Source organism: Myxine glutinosa, chromosome 8 (genome assembly GCF_964187855.1).
Source record: "Myxine glutinosa chromosome 8, kmMyxGlut1.1, whole genome shotgun sequence".
In the NCBI taxonomy this organism is placed as follows: domain Eukaryota; kingdom Metazoa; phylum Chordata; class Myxini; order Myxiniformes; family Myxinidae; genus Myxine; species Myxine glutinosa.
The window spans coordinates 68,547,208-68,564,906 of NC_136268.1; the positions used below are offsets into that span (position 1 = coordinate 68,547,208).

At 42.3% G+C, this 17,699-nt stretch overlaps 1 protein-coding gene across 4 annotated transcripts in view; it reads right to left on the bottom strand.

Annotated features, from left to right (window-relative positions):
- The window catches only part of LOC137432571 (otoferlin), a 258,417-nt gene that overhangs the window by 111,860 nt on the left and 128,858 nt on the right, over window positions 1-17,699 (bottom strand). For all 4 annotated transcript variants that reach the window (XM_078783368.1, XM_068124613.2, XM_068124612.2 and 1 more), the window contains 3 exons: window positions 15,117-15,237; window positions 5,378-5,432; window positions 4,876-5,007 (listed from right to left, as the gene is read on the bottom strand). In XM_078783368.1, coding sequence (XP_078639494.1) covers window positions 4,876-5,007; window positions 5,378-5,432; window positions 15,117-15,237 — 308 coding nt within the window. The remainder of the gene's footprint in view (window positions 1-4,875; window positions 5,008-5,377; window positions 5,433-15,116; window positions 15,238-17,699) is intronic.

Below are 17,699 nucleotides of genomic sequence, written 5' to 3' on the forward strand. Positions count from 1 at the left end.
GACACCAGACCTCATTTTTATGCATGACATCACAATGACACGAAGTGACATCATGACATGTGACATGCATCATGTCAAGCCGATAGCTTGATCAAAATCACATGCATTAAAGCAACATGGCATTCATTGCTTCACAGCCGGCCACACTATGATTTAATGGCCGGCCCGTGCTTGTGGTACCCTGTATTACCTTTTATGTGCAAGTTGTGTTTACCCTCTATCCCCACACAAAAGTGGGCCTCAGGAGATGGAACTGAGATCTACCGAATCTCAAAGTTTAGTGTGTGTGTGAACGTATATGCATGCGTGTGCACGTATGTAGTACGAGTATATGTGTGTGTGTGTGTGTGTGTGTGTGTGTGTGTGTGTGTGTGTGTGTGTGTGTGTGTGTGTGTGTGTGTGTGTGTGTGTGTGTGTGTGTGTGTGTGTAAAAATGTGTAATATGTCATGCACAAAACCTGTGTACACGCATGTGCACAATATGTATATATGTATATAACACATGCAAATACTATGTGTGCATACAATACAGAGCATAAAATGTCACACAAAACAAAACAAAACATGCCAAAGCAAAACCTAAACCAAACACTTGTATAAACCACAGTCGTGCATGTGTACATGCAAATCATGACTCGTGTTTGTGTGTGTGTGTGTGTGTGTGTGTGTGTGTGTGTGTGTGTGTGTGTGTGTGTGTGTGTGTGTGTGTGTGTGTGTGTGTGTGTGTATTACTTTGTGTATAGAGTGTTCAATGAGTGCGCAAATCTCTACGAACACTTTGTCAATGCGTGTGTGTACGTTATAATGTGTGTACGTACACCTGTCAACGGTGGTGTAGCTCAATTGACAAAGGTTTGAAGTTTGAAAGCATTAAAGTGAAAGGGTTCATTTGAGAATAAAAATATTGCCCATAAATGCAAAAAGTTGAATGTACAGAAAGAATAAAACCCTGTTTTGACTAATGATAACATCTAATGAAGCCTATATATAGCTTTTGGGTGCTTTTTGCTTTTTCGTGCTTTTTCGTTTTCACTTGAAAAGTCTTTTTTGGTTTTTTATATTTAAAAAAAAATGTTTAAAAGTAAAAAAAAATTGGGGGAGGAAGGGTCTTCAAAAGTGCTACTCTGTACTTTGAAAATGTTGATAATTTTGGATGACCCCTTATCTAATGGATTAAGAGATAGACCTTTTCATTCCCCCAACATATTTCAAGATGGCTGCCACACGTTTGCACATCTAGGTTGTTTTTCTTAACTTGAGAACATCAATTCCTTGAAGCTTTGATTCAAAAATAAACTACAGTTAAATCCAAACTTCAACAAATCACACTCCAGCTACTGACAGTTGGCACATTTACTGGCCTATTAGTTCCACAGTAGGCCGAAGGCCTTCCTCAGCATGGTCCAAACTGTTCTATTCGATACAATTTGAGACAATTGTACTGCAGGCAATTTGTCAATTTGGTGTCTCCATCTGTTCTTTGGTATACCTTTGCTTCTTCCAGGACCTTCTCTAGGTTGCCAGGTTGCGCGTCTTGTTGTCCACCGGTTGTCTGTCATTCTTGCTATGTGTCCAGCCCATTCCATTTCGGTTATTTGTTTGTGACCACAACATCAAGGATTTGATTTCTGTCCGATCCATTTTTGCCAGACCAGAGGTGAATATAAAACGGTTTGAAAACAGGAATCTTCTTCTTCAATAACCACAGTTATGCCCACATTATTGAGGGGTTGGCTGGGGTAAGGTTTTGGCCCACGTCTTTCACAAACCGGCTGACAGACCTGAAGTTCGATTTACTAGTTATGACAGGAATTTGCATGATGTTCATGGTGCCGGCGACAGCTCGCATACTCTTTGCGAAGGACACCGTGGGATCTTCAACATCCACCAACTAAAGATGGCAGATGGGATGCCCATTTAACGTTCGTCCGAGGACAGCACACGTTGATGAATCACCCTGCCTGTGAAACACCAGGATGATAGTTTATAGCTGGGTCTGGATTCAAACCCAGGCTAAATGGCTGAGAGGTGAGTGTGCGTACCTCTATGGCCTGGGCCATTCAATCAGCCCAATTTGAAAACAGGAATCTTTTATATTTTAAAATTAATTTTTAATTTAATTTATAATTGAAGATGTGAAAAATAGTCCAGCTGCCCATACAGCTTACGCTCCGGTTCAACATTTTAACCACCAAGTGATCTTCATCTACTGGACCGTGTTAGCATCGTGTGAATGAATGAATGAATATATATATATATATATTTGTATACAAGATCGAGGCTCGTGAAAGAGCTAACATTAATCACACAAAAAAAATCAAACACACATAAAACATATAATAAGGGGAGCGGTAGACAAGATGGAGAGAGAGGGGGAAGCACACAAACGCAACATTTGAGAGCAGGGACATCTAGAGATCTGTGGGAGGGAGAGGGCTTGGGGGGAGGAGGCAGGGTAAGGGGGGGGGGGGGGGGTGGGAGAAGTATAAAACATATGGACACTGCAAGGACTTCCACGAAAGAAGTTGGAATTTCAAAAAAGTGGATCTGGGGTGAATTAGTGGGGGTAGAAAAGATCAAGGTTTTGGATGGGGGAAGATAAGAGATGGTGGTGAACAGCTGTTTTAAACACCTGGAGGGAGGAGTGGGATTGAAGGGAGTGAGAGAGTTTGTTCCAGAGGCGGGAGAAAAGTACAATGAAAGAGTGAAGGTGAGCAGAAAGTCTTGATTTTGGCAGTTTAACCATTAGTCAGGTTCACTATGTCAATAAATTATATTTCGTTCAAAATCATGGTAGATTAGCAAACCTATACATTTTTGGAAAGGTTATAGCATAAGGAAACTAAAAATCAATGTTTACATTTGGAGAGATACCTGTATGGCGGCCATTTTGGATTTTCAAAATGGCCACTGTAAAATACATATTTTGTTCAATTTCTGCCTCGAATTACCCTAAAAACTTTTTAAAATATACTAAACCTATATTTTCAGGGACAAGGAATCCAATGAAAGTATCAAATTAGTGCTATGGGGAATGGTAAGACACGAATCAAAGGTTTTGAATTGCAAAATACTGTCTTTATATTCGCGATAAGTTGCATAATCAAATACATGTTATCATTTTGTACAGGCAGTTAATAACATCAAAATGTGTCACAATAATTCATATCACCAAACATACACAGGCAGTCAGCAAAATCATATATACACACGCAGTCAGTATAACTTCACATCTACACAGGCAGTCAATGACAAAATATACACAGGCAGTCAATGGCATCAAACATACACGATTACAGAATATGCCATTTAGAGTTCGTCATCACTGTCCTGTGTGTCGTATCCGACAATATAGTCCGCATCGTTTTCACAGTCCGTTCCACACAAGCAAAGGTCGGTCAAATTGATTGGCAAATCGAATTGGTCGAATGGTCGATCGAATCGAATTCGATGAATCGAATCGATCGAATTGGTCGAATGGTCGATCGAAGCGATTGGTCGAATGGAATTGGTCGATTGGTCGAATTGGTCGAATCGGTCGAATCGAATTGGTCGGAATTGGCAAATGTAAACATTGATTTTCAGATTTTCCATGTAATAACGTTTCCAAAAATGTATAGGTTTGCTAATCTACCATGATTTTGAACGAAAAAACATTGTGAACCTGACTACATGAGAGTGTTGCTGGCCGATCTTGTACGACCTGCAGGAATATTTTGGGGACAGAGCACAGAGAGAGCTGGGGAGCAAGGCCGGAGAGGAGTCGGTAGAAGACAAAGGCCACCAACCTGCCTGCGGTGAGTGAGTGAAAGGCCCTCGGAGTTAGCTTCATCGCGGGAGATTTCAATGTTTCTGAAAGCTTTGGTTTCAACAGCGTGAAGCCGAGCTAGGTGTGAAGCAGGAGCACCAGCCCATAGGGGAGAACAGTATTCCATTGAGCTGCGGATGAAAGCCTTGTATGTGGTGAGGAGCTCAGGTGTGCCAAGGAAGGACTTCGCATGACAGACGATGCCCAGTCAGTGATTGGCTTTGGAGGCCAGATTGGAAATGTGGTTTTCCCAGGAAAGATCATGGCAGATCGTGAGACCCAAAAGCTTGAGCGACAGAACTTCTTGGAGAGGATTGTTGAGAAAGTACATGGGAGGGTTTTCCAGTCGATCTTTTCGGAGAGACATCGTAAGAGTGTGAGATTTGTCAGGATTGAAAGACATGTTCCACTTGTTTGACCAGTCTGTGATTTTGTAAATCGTTTTAAGGCCATTTTTCTTCCCTGGAGCAGGGGTTAGCCATGCGGGCCCCATGACAATCATGGTTCCCTGTTTGAGGCAATGTTTTTATGGCCGGATGCCCTTCCCGACGCCAACCCTTAGTCGCCTCTTATGATGCGCAGGGATATGGTGTATTCTAAATTGGTGTACACACCGGGATCATTCATCCCAGCAAGCTGGTACTCAAATTTGCCGACCTCGGAAGGATGACAGGTTGAGTCAAACCCCCTGGCGTTAATTCAGCGATCGACCGGGATTCAAACTCAGGATCCTAGGATCCCAAGCCGGCATCCTAACCGCTAAGCCAACACCAGGCTCATCGTGTGTGTGTAATCGTGTGTCGGGTGAAAAGTATCATCCCAAAGTGAAGAAGGAATCACGTGACTTCGATATGCAGATCGTTTTCATCATTATCATGTGTGTAACATTAGGTGTGGCCAGGTGTGTGTGTGTGTGTGTGTGTGTGTGTGTGTGTGTGTGTGTGTGTGTGTGTGTGTGTGTGTGTGTGTGTGTGTGTGTGTGTGGATGCGTTTGTAGTTTTGAATCCAGAGCTGAGCTTCTATTTTACCATTCCACACCATTATCACAAAAGGAAGCAATCACGCACCTCATTGTAGTACGGGCAGTTGGTGGACTGCTTTTGACTGGAATGTTTCTTTTCTTCGCCCACTTCAATCACCACTTCTGGGTCTATGTTGACACCCAAAAGTTGCCTCGCCTCAATCAAGTTGATGCTAATCTGCTCGGGCATGCACGGGCAGTATGATGTGACGATGCGTCATGCGAGTTCATATTACAAGTGATAATAATGCTAATTTTAGCAGGAAAATTCGTCATTGACAGGAAAAACCCATTTCCTTCTTTGAGCCACAGATAATATCACTAAAGTCAAAGCTTCACTCAGAAATTGACCGAAGTCAAAACTAGATTTGAAAAGTCAAATTATTTTCTTCAAAGCAAAATGCAGCAAAACAATTACGTCTACAAAAGTAATTTGTTTGTTTTGTGAGGATGCCATGTTCATTCGTGTCCGTGGAGCTGTAAATCTGACAAATGTTTTTGTAAAAACACAACAAAATAGAATCCAAGTCGAGGATTCTGGTACCTACCTGGTAATCCTGTATTCTTCCACCAATGGAACCAGTACGGGTCTGAGGCTTGGATCTGCAGGAAAATTGTCCATCTTGTTAACAACTCAACCTGTTTGAGGAACCCATTTGAGCACTTTTAGCTCATAATGCTGGGAGACGACGTAATATGTTTATTTATCCATTAACTCTGAATGTACAGGTTGGATTCCATGTAAAATTGGAACGGCACCAGGTAGAGCACACATACCTCCACCAGGCTGAACAATTTATGTTTTGTATCCCACCAATAGGCCGGATCTGGATTCGGACCTGAACCAAAATCGAATCGGCTTGATCTCGTCACTTACCCAACTCATCCACCTAGTTTTGTTACAAGTCATCCACAATGACATATCGTGCCATATATATCGTTTTGACAACATCTCTCAATGGTGAAGAATCATTTCTTCACTGAAATCAAATAAATTCGTCCTTATCACACACCCAACCTGACCACCAAGTTTTGTCGAATCCATCCATAAATTTTTGAGATATCCTGCTCAAAGACAGACAAACAGAGGTGAAAACATAACCTCCATTCACCTTGCGGTGGCAGTAACAATTTCAACAGCGGGAGAAACAGCAGCAACAAAATGTTTTAAGACCATTTCCCCTTTTTCCAGGGGGTTGGTCGTATGATGGCATTCCTCCATATGGATATATCCATTGAATCGGTTTCATGCAAGCCCAAACATTCCATATCTTTAACAGTTTCAATGCATGTCCCTTCAGGACTCCACCACAGCTTTCTTCATCCTGTGACGAGCTGTATCGCTTTCTTTAATCCTCACATCTTCATCTTCTGACCTTTATTGCACATGACAACACCAACCAAGTCTTCTATTCCAAAGTTCTTCTTCACTCATATTGATTTTTAAAATCTTTAATCAGTGGTGTAGTGCCAAATTTTGAAGTGCCGAAGCACTGCAAGAATGTGTCAGTCGTGACGTCATCGCCAGATCCACCATCACATCAAGTTTTAACATGACACTAACCTTTTGAGTTCCCTAAAATGAGTGATAAATGAAATAAGTACCTTGTACCATGACAAATAAAAGATACGCCCATTGTACCATAGACACACACACACACACACACACACACACACACACACACACACACACACACACACACACACACACACACACACACACACACACACACACACACACACACACACACACACACACACACACACACACTGTTACGGATTCGGCACTAATTATTGTTATTATTATTATTGTTGGTTCCAAGTATTATGGTTATTGTGGTTTAAGGGAAAGGGTTATTGTGGTTAAAAGGTTTAAAAGCGCTCATGATAAAAATGATACCGGAAATCGGATAGTGCACCGGAAGAGGGCGAGCGAAGAAGAAGAGGGAGTGAGGCAGAGGTGAAACGACGCGTTTTGTAAAAGCTCTGTACCTAGCGTGGTCGAGCGTACATGGCCAATTAACTTCGAGTCCTTGAAAGGAATCTCGTGTGAATGATGTTATCGCTGGAGTTGTGGAAAAGCCTGCGAAGCCAGGTACAGGTGTGAGATTCCGGAGAATCTTCGCCTCGAGGCTGCGGCTCGAGAAAGAGCTGTCCGCCATTTCGGGGACCTCATGCATCATTCGCGGAACCTTGTTTAGCCGCGTCCGCTGATCCCGCCCTCCGGTGGTTTGCCGAGGATGTGTGCGCGCGACGGCGGCCTTTGAAGAATACGGTGCGGTTCACGACTGCATGGTGTATGTGCACGGTTGGATCGCGTCTTTGGGAATCCTCTTTCCACCGCCAACTGGGGTTGGCTGGGACCACGTGACGGTCCCCGCCTTGCCTACATCTCCTTACCCACCTCCTCGCCTCTTCGCCGGGAGCACCAGTGTGTTCTAGAGACATTGAGAAGGGCTCTGTTTCAGTCCCTGGGGGTGCCGTGAGTTTGAGCTAGGTTACCATCTTAAGATCTTGATTGAATGGTTGATTGCCACCATTGTTGTATGGTTCTTCTTGTGTGCTTGTAATATATTATTTGTTCGTTGACAACCATTGGTGTGGTTTCCTTATTGATTTGATTGTTTCATTTGATGGTTCCATGGATGGTTTCATTAGCGATTGATTTTGAAGCTGAATAACTATTCTTTCTGCCGTGACTCCTCTTGGGGTTCGGGGGTATACCGAAACCAGAAGGTCGGGGAGGAACACGTAACAACACACACACACACACATACACACACACACACACACACACACACACACACACACACACACACACACACACACACACACACACACACACACACACACACAAACTGGAGTGATCAACATACTTGGAAAAAAAACAAAAAAACTTTTTTTTTGCCAAGTAACAAACAAACACAAACACACAAACAAACCAGTGATCAACATACTTCCAAAAAAAAAGATTTTTTGCCATGTAACAAACAAACACAAACACAAACAAACCAGTGATCAACATACTGGCAAAAAATATTTATTTTTTTTGCCAAGTAACAAACAAATCAGAGTGATCAACATACACTACTCCCAATAAGTTAGGGATATTGGCAGGTTCTTCGGTGTGGTTGATTTTGTGTATTAATTATGTTGAAAAAGACGTCACTTCCGGTCGGTGGTGAGTACGGTTGTAAGCCCAACCCGTCTTACTACCTAATTACCACCACCGACCGTAAGCGAGGAAATACTCCCACCTGGGCCGCAGCGTGATTGGATTGCGCCGAGCAAAGCGAGCTGCGACTCGGGCCGTTAACAAAGGACTAAACCCGACTATAGCGGTTGGCTGAATCGTGCCACAGGTACTCAATCGGGAAAGGACTAAAGCGATCGGGGGAGAATGAAACCAAAGTAAGGAATAACAGTTATTTATTCACTATCTTCAAAACCAAAACCAAGGAAGAAACGAAAGGTAGGACTGCACAGGAAGAGGAAGAAGCAGATACACAGGGCAACCTAAAAACAGTCTTATATTACAACCCCGGACAAAACAAACAGACTAACACGAACAGGGAATGGCAGGAAGGAATGGCTGGAAGGAGGAGAAGGGTCCAGGCAGATGGTAGGCGTCGAGGTCCGGCTCCAGTTTCACTTGAGTCCGGCTCCGGGTGTTGACTCGTACCGCGGCAGCGGCGAGCGCATACTGTTGGCACGCTGTCGGACCTTATACGTGGCGGGGGGGGGGGGGGGTAGTCCTTTGCACGGCCGTATGCGCAGTTCAATACAATCGATGATGCAATCTCGCCCAACCTCCGCGCAGTCCATGCCCTCTCTCTCCTCTCGGGCTTCTTTCAACAACCGCACTTCTCTCCCTTCTCGGGCTTCTTTCAACAACCGCACTTCTCTCCCTTCTTGGGCTTCTTTCAACAACCGCACTTCTCTCCCTTTTTGTGTAAAGGCGCCGCGCTTGCGCTTATATAGCCCGTGTAGAAATCAAGCCGCGCTTCATTGAGCCACGCCTATCAATGAGCTCACCTCAGCCCTGGTTGGCTCGCCGAAAGGGCCACGCATCGGTCTCGGCGCTCCGCCCCCTTCTTCTCCAGCTTGACCGCGTGCGTAATGGCGTTTGAATGCAGCGAACGCTGCTGGCAAGCAAAGTAACACAATTTGGAGAGAGAGAGAGAGAGCAAAATGGATGGAATGGGGCCTATCTTATTTAATTAATGCAACGCAGATTCAACTATTGGGAACAGATCCTTAACTGAAACATAATGATGAAATAACTACAGAGAGGTCCTATGGTGCTCTACGTGTTGTACATGGACTAACTAGGGTGCGGTCTTTAATAAAGCCAATTAATGGGGATATTTACAGGGGATCATTTATAAGGGAACATTTACTAAAATTTACAAAGTGAAGGTTCTAGAAACCGTAACAATATATATATATATATATATATATATATATATATATATATATATATATATATATATATATATATATATAAAAATTCAGTCACGTGAAAAAGTAAGTACACCCCATGCAAAGTTTTGACTTTTTCAACATATTTCAACATACAGCTATTTGATCTTCATTTCAACAATATTGACAGATAAAGGTGATACAATATAACAAATATCATCAAACATTTACATTTTGTAGTCCATTGTATAATTTAAATAAACATAAATGCAAATTTCGCATGTGGAAAAAGTAAGTACACCCCTACATTTATCACTACTTCCTATACCTAAAATTAGAATCAGGTGAACCAGCTCAGATGCAAATGATTAGAACATCGTTAGAGAGGATCTTGGAGGAACCTGTCTTATTTAAACCTCAGACATCTAGTTTGGTTTTCTCTTTGTTGTTGAAGTGTGCGGTGTCACCATGCCTAGATCAAAAGAGCTCTGAGGCCTTCAGAAAGAAGGTAATAGATGCCTACGAGTCTGGGAAGGGATTTAAAAAGATCTCCAAACAATTTGAAATCAATCATTCGACTGTCCGGAAGTTCATCTACAAGTGGAGAAGATTCCAAACAACTGCCAACTTGTTCAGGCCAGGCCGCCCCAGCAAGTTCAGCCCGAGAGCAGACTGCAAGATGCTGAAAGAAGTCTCTAATAACCCCAGAATGTCATCACGGGACCTACAGGTAGCTCTTGCCACTGTTGATGTCAAAGTGCATGAGTCTACCATTAGAAAGAGGCTGCACAAATTTGATCTACATGGGAGGTGTACCAGGAGTAAACCTTTGCTGTCCAGAAAGAACATCAGGGCAAGACTAAAGTTTGCCAATGACCACCTAGGCAATGACCAGCACTCCTGGAACCATGTGCTCTGGACAGATGAGTCAAAGGTAGAGCTATTTGGCCACAGTAGCAGAAGATATGTTTGGCGAAAACCAAAGACAGCATTTGACCACAAGAACCTGATACCAACTGTAAAGCACGGTGGTGGAAATATTATGATTTGGGGCAGCTCACCATCATAGAATCCACTATGAATTCCTCATTGTACCAGAGGGTGCTTGAGGTTAATGTGAGGCCATCTGTCAGAAAGTTGAAGCTCATCCGAAGGTGGACCTTGCAACATGACAATGACCCTAAACATACCAGTAAATCCACCAAGGAATGGCTGAAAAGAAAGAAATGGAGGGTTCTGGAATGGCCAAGTCAAAGCCCGCATCTAAATCCCATCGAGATGTCGTGGGGGGATTTGAAACGAGCTGTGCATGCAAGAAACCCCTCAAACATCGCACAGCTGAAAGAATTCTGCATGGAGGAGTGGGCAAAAATTTCTCCCAGTCGATGTCAGAGACTGGTAGACAGTTATAAGAAACGCCTACTTGAGGTTGTTTCTGCCAAAGGGGGCAATACCACCTATTAGAGCCAAGGGTGTACTTACTTTTTCTACATGCGAAATTTGCATTTATGTTTATTTAAATTATACAATGGACTACAAAATGTAAATGTTTCATGATATTTGTTATGTTATATCACCTTTATCTATCAATATTGTTGAAATGAAGATCAAATAGCTGTATGTTGAAAAAGTCAAAACTTTACATGAGGTGTACTTACTTTTTCACGTGACTGAATGTATATACAATATATATATATATATACAGTATATATATATATATATATATATATATATATATATATATATATATATATATATATATATATATATATATATATACAATATATATATATATATATACAGTATATATATATATATATATATATATATATATATATATATATATATATATATATATATATATATATACATAACGATCATTCTCATTCCCACTACTGCACCTTGCTCATTCTTTCTCCCAATTGTGCATCTACAATCCTGACGCAGGGCAATGGACCACCTTTCCCTCTCGGGCTTCAAGGGGGCAGTGCATCCCTATCTCCTGCCATCCTCCATTTATATTCCTCATATTTCACCCACCCCATTAACCCTCAAGGATGCACACAATCTCACTCACATGCTCTCTTTGTCACAAGGTACTATATTCGTCACCTATCTCCTTCTTTTTTTTAGCACACATTAATTAATTTATCATATTCACCTGCTGTCCTATGCATTGCAATTCTTCCTGCTGTCACATTACCCACCATGTATTCCAATGGCCGAGACTGACGTTCCGCAACCTATGCGGAACGCAACCATTCCGGAACGTCAAAACTTTATCGACGATTTACTTCTCCCGACTGAACAGAACAGAGATCAAACGAACGCCGACACAAACTTTATAGTGTGCACTCTTCTACCGTGCTGTAGTCTGTACCGATGTACCGCGATGTACCACGCGTGCATCCGGTCAATCAGATCATAGATTTAGTTTCCGACACGCGAATGTCCATTGCTTTTCATTCGAAAGATTGAGCTGTGAGCGTAAGGTACTCGCCGTGGCTAGGAAGTATCAGCCTGTGTTCCTGGACTATGGGTTCACCTTGGATATCGATAAGCACAATGTTCATCGACCACAGTGTGTGATATGCCTTGACGTGTTGGCCGAGTCCCTGAGGCCCCAAAAGCTGAAACGGCACCTCGAGAAGAAACATGGAGATCATGTCAACAAGTCGCGGGAGTTTTTTCTCCGGAAAGAACGCGAGATGAACAACAGAAAGTCATTAATGAGTTCGGCTGTTTTTCCGTCGAAGGGACTGACCAAAGCCAGCTACCTGGTGGCGGAGAAGATAGCCAAAGAAAAGAAACCGTCACTATTGCGGGTAAGTGTCGCCGCTTCAAAGCCGAATCGATGATCTCGTAGCCAATATGCAAAGTGATGTGGATAATCCACATCTACAATGTTGCTAACGAAACATTTGAATTAGGCTTCTAAGTTTCACTTTCGGGTTTAATCAGTGAAAGTTGTTTATTTAATGTTGTTCATGATAACGGAACATTGAACCTGGATATAAGTTCAGATGCATATCGGGTTTTTTCAGTAAAAGTTAATCTTGTTTTGTTTATCAGTTCATGTTACATTTTAAGTTCATCATCTATTCACGATGAAGATTAAAATAAAGTTCAAACACCTTATCTTGGCGTGTCACTCTAATAATTAAAGTTTTTATTCTATTTCACAAAAGATACACCACCAATGAATGTTGTGAGATTCATCTTCATCTTCATCTTCATCTTCATCATCATCATCTTCTTCATCTTCATCATCATCTTCATCTTCATCTTCATCATCTTCATCTTCTTCATCTTCATCATCTTCTTCATCTTCATCATCTTCATCTTCATTCTCATCATCTTCTTCATCTTCACTTCATCATCTTCATCTTCATCTTCATCTTCATCATCTTCTTCATCATCTTCTTCATTTAAATCTTCGTCCGGATTCATCGTAGGGGCGGATTCATCTCTTCCGAAGCTGCTAACAAGGCAGGGAGTTTACGCCTGATTGGCTGACAATAATATCAAGTGGTGTCTGTGATCGAAGTCGCTACTCATTCTCAAGGGGGGCGTGGTCTGTCTCTCTGTCTGTCTGTCTGTCTCTGTCTGTGTCTATCTGTGTCTGTGTGTCTGTCTGTGTCTGTCTGTCTGTCTGTCTCTGTCTGTCTCTCTGTCTGTCTCTCTGTCTGTCTCTCTGTCTGTCTCTCTGTCTGTCTGTCTCTTTGTCTGTCTCTTTGTCTGTCTCTCTGTCTGTCTCTCTGTCTGTCTCTCTGTCTGTCTCTCTGTCTGTCTCTCTGTCTCTGTCTCTCCTCATGGTCGTGGAGATCCGTACAAAATAACAACAAAATATGGACAGTGTTTGGTATGATTGTCGTCACTTTGCTTTATTGTTCAATTACGAATTGTACTACTGTACAAAGATAAGGCTAACCCCCGCTCGAGCGAGGAAAAATGGCCGTAAAACGATCATTCATTCATTCACTACTGTATGCTTTCACTACTGTATGCATTCACTACTGTATGCTTTCACTACTGTATTCACTGTGTATGCTTTATGGACTAATTACCGAGACGCCCTTTTTACCTTTATACAACTCTGGAGGCAAGAGGGGCCATATTCAACCAATGGTACACAGCAGTTTACCACAATCCAATACACACAATCAAAAAACCACAAACCACAAACCACAAACCACAAACCACAAACCATTACCACAAAGATGATGAACCGAACCCTTACCAAGATATTAACGTCATACTCATAAGCAATCGATATTTCCGTGACGGTTTGTGGGGGGAGGGAGGGGGGGGGGTGTTCGATGGGTCACGACTGGATACCTGGGTTTTTTATTGGGTCCTGGGCTAAAAAGGTTGCGGAACGCAGGCCTAGACTGTGTGCAATTTTTTATACCTCCGCCGACGAAGTCGCCGGAAGCAATACGTTTTCAAGTTGTCCGTCCGGCTGTCCGTCCGTCCGTGATAGGTTTTCGTTGCCTTGATAACAGGAGAACAGCTAAATGAATCTTAGTCAAACTAGGTGTAGGTATGTATAATGAGGTAAATATGAACTGATTAGATTTTGGGGTCAAGAGTTCAAAGGTCAAAGTCTGTAATACATACATATAAATGTGAACATCTGTTTGTTCATTTGAGCCTCATGGACAGACTAAGGAAGTGACTTAGAGAGGGAAGAGGGCGGGGGGGGGGTCCATGGGCGGTAACTTTTCACGACAAAAAACATAGGCGTTTCAGATTTAGACTAGAACCGCGCCCAAGGGGCGTGGCTTCCTCCGACTATAAAAGCCCACTACACACGCGTGACTGACTATTTATTTTCCGGGCAATGCCGGGTAACTCTGCTGGTAGGTCTATAAGTTGTGAACAGCTGAAGGGATTTAAATTAAAACTTGGCACAAGTATGTATAATTATGTGATCATGAAATGATTAAATTTTGGGGTCAAGAGGTCAAAAGTCAGAGGTCACATCAGATTAAAATGTCATAACTTGAGAACAGCTGAATAGATTTAAATAAAACTTGGTACAAGTATTATAATGATGTAATAATGTGGGCGGAGGCATATCGGTCGACGTCGTGACGTCAAAGAGTGTTGTTCTAGTTCTAAATAAAACATGGGCTCTTGCAAGCTATCCTTTAAAGAACATTCAATCTAAACATATAACTATCATTATGGTTCTGCACAATCCAGCTACTGCATTGCAGAGAATATTGTTCAAAAAGACTACAAGTTGTTTTCTCATCTCCAGCAACGTAAACTTAAAGGACCCCATGACAAGTTTCATAGGACTTGCCCCGCTCCACTAAGGAGGGCACACATTGATTTGATAAACATATTATATAGACTACATTCAGGTTGTGCATAAAATCTTGTTCGAGAAAACAGAACCTAGCTGCCTGCATTCAATGGAAAACTTTACAAAGTCTTATCCACAACATGAACTTTCATACAGGTGAGCTCCACCCTCTGTACCTTTCCCCAATGGCAGTTAGCCAAAGGCACATGAATGTCATGGTGGAATATAGCATGGCAGATGTTTCCTTGACATACAACATGACATCATGGGATGGCAAGCACTGGCCCATCTTAGTCCCACAAGACATAAAACGTGTTTCATACAACAAGTTTAGTTACAATTTGAACAGCGTATGCTCCCTCACCCCTTTACCATAGCCAAATAAATTCCAACCGAAGTTATGGTAAAACTTTTAAAATATAGTAAAAAGTTAACATAGGATAGCATAGCATATTCACTTGCTGTAGGAATATCATACAATATTAAGTCATTGGCCTAAACACAGCCAATCTGACATTTTTGGAACTTCATTTTCCAGAATGACGAGTCACCTGCGATTTGAAACATTCGTGGTGATGGCCGTGACCGATGCCAGAGACTCTGTATCTCCATCTTGCCCATAGGCCAAGAGCATGGCCTGCTTGTCCAAGTCCATATACATGTCATCATATTCTGTGCACACACACAGCACCGTTATTCAGTATCAATGCTTTCCGATATTGCTTTCTGTACAGAATTATCAATTAATTGATTAGAAAAAATTATCGTAAAGTTTCTCATATTCCAAGGTCAATCAAAGGAGATTTTTTTTTTTGTAAGAGACATTTGAAGTAGCTCATGGTAACATACAGTAGTTTTCCTTAAAGCATCACTTCTTCAATTGGCCATTCACAAATAGCTTTTGTCTGGTTCTGTTTTGGATTCAATTTTTATGCCACCAGAGGCATTGTGTTTTTGCTTTTGGGTTGTCCATCTGTCTGTGAATCTGACTGTGTCCGTCTGTCCGCGCGTCCGTCTGTCCATGCGTCCGTCTGTCCACGCGTCCGTCTGTCCACGCGTCCATCTGTCCACGCGTCCGTCTGTCCACGCGTCCGTCTGTCAGCGCGTCCGTCTGCCAGCGCGTCCGTCTGCCAGCGCGCCCGTCCGCCCGCGCATCCGTCCATCCGCGCATCCGTCCGTCCGCGCATCCGTCCGTCCGCGCGTCCGTCCGTCCGTCCGTGCGTCCGTCCGTGCGTCCATCCAGCTGTGCAACCGTCCATCCGTCTGTGATAGGTTTTCTTTACGATTAGTTAAGAATGGCTCAAGGGATCCAAGTCAAACTTGATTCATGTATATATAATGATGCAGCGATTAACTGATTAGATTATGAGATCAAATGGTCAAAGGCCAAAGGTCAGAGGTCACGTCAGGTAAAAATGTGATACTTGAGAACAGTTGAAGGGATTTAAATCAAACTTGGTACAAGTATGTATAATGATGCAATAATGTGGGCGGAGGCATATCGGTCGACTTTGCGGCATTGAAGAGTGTCGTTCTCGTTCAAGATAAATACAGTCACATGAAAAAGTAAGTAGACCCCAGGTAAAGTTTTGACTTTTTCAACATATTTCAACATACAGCTATTTGATCTTCATTTCAACCATATTGACAGATAAAGGTGATATAATATAACAAATATCATGAAACATTTACATTTTGTAGTCCATTGTATAATTTAAATAAACATAAATGCAAATTTCGCATGTGGAAAAAGTAAGTACACCCTTGGCTCTAATAGGTGGTATTGCCCCCTTTGGCAGAAACAACCTCAAGTAGGCGTTTCTTATAACTGTCTACCAGTCTCTGACATCGACGGAGAAATTTTTGCCCACTCCTCCATGCAGAAATCTTTCAGCTGTGCGATGTTTGAGGGGTTTCTTGCATGCACAGCTCGTTTCAAATCCCCCCACAACATCTCGATGGGATTTAGATTCGGGCTTTGACTTGGCCATTCCAGAACCCTCCATTTCTTTCTTTTCAGCCATTCCTTGGTGGATTTACTGGTATGTTTAGGGTCATTGTCATGTTGCAAGGTCCACCTTCGGTTGAGCTTCAACTTTCCGACAGATGGCCTCACATTATCCTCAAGCACCCTCTGGTACAATGAATAATTCATAGTGGATTCTATGATGGTGAGCTGCCCAGGCCCTGATGCAGCAAAGCTGCCCCAAACCATAATATTTCCACCACCATGCTTTACAGTTGGTATCAGGTTCTTGTGGTCAAATGCTTTCTTTGGTTTTCGCCAAACATGTCTTCTGGTACTGTGGCCAAATAGCTCTACCTTTGACTCATCTGTCCAGAGCACATTGTTCCAGAAGTGCTGGTCTTTGCCTAGGTGTTCATTGGCAAACTTTAGTCTTGCCCTGATGTTTCTTCTTGACAGCAAAGATTTCCTCCTCGCACACCTCCCATGTAGATCAAATTTGTGCACCCTCTTTCTAATGGTAGACTCATACACTTTGACATCAACAGTGGCAAGAGCTACCTGTCGGTCCCGTGATGACATTCTGGGGTTCTGAGAGACTTCTTTCAGTATCTTGCGGTCTGCTCTTGGGCTGAACTTGCTGGGGCAGCCTGGCCTGATCAAGTGGGCAGTTGTTTGGAATCTTCTCCACTTGTAGATGATCTTCCGGACAGTCGAATGATTGATTTCAAATTGTTTGGAGATCTTTTTAAATCCCTTCCCAGACTCGTAGGTATCTATAACCTTTTTTCTGAAGGCCTCAGATCTCTTTTGATCTCGGCATGGTGACACCACACACTTCAACACCAAAGAGCAAACCAAACTAAATGTCTGAGGTTTAAATAAGACAGGTTCCTCCAATATCCTCTCTGACGATGTTCTAATCATTTGCACCTGAGCTGGTGCACCTGATTCTAATTTTAGGTGTTTGAAGTAGTGATAAATGTCGGGGCGTACTTACTTTTTCCACATGCGAAATTTGCATTTATGTTTATTTAAATTATACAATGGACTACAAAATGTAAATGTTTCATGATATTTGTTATATTATATCACCTTTATCTATCAATATTGTTGAAATGAAGATCAAAAAGCTGTATTTTGAAATATGTTGAAAAAGTCAAAAAAC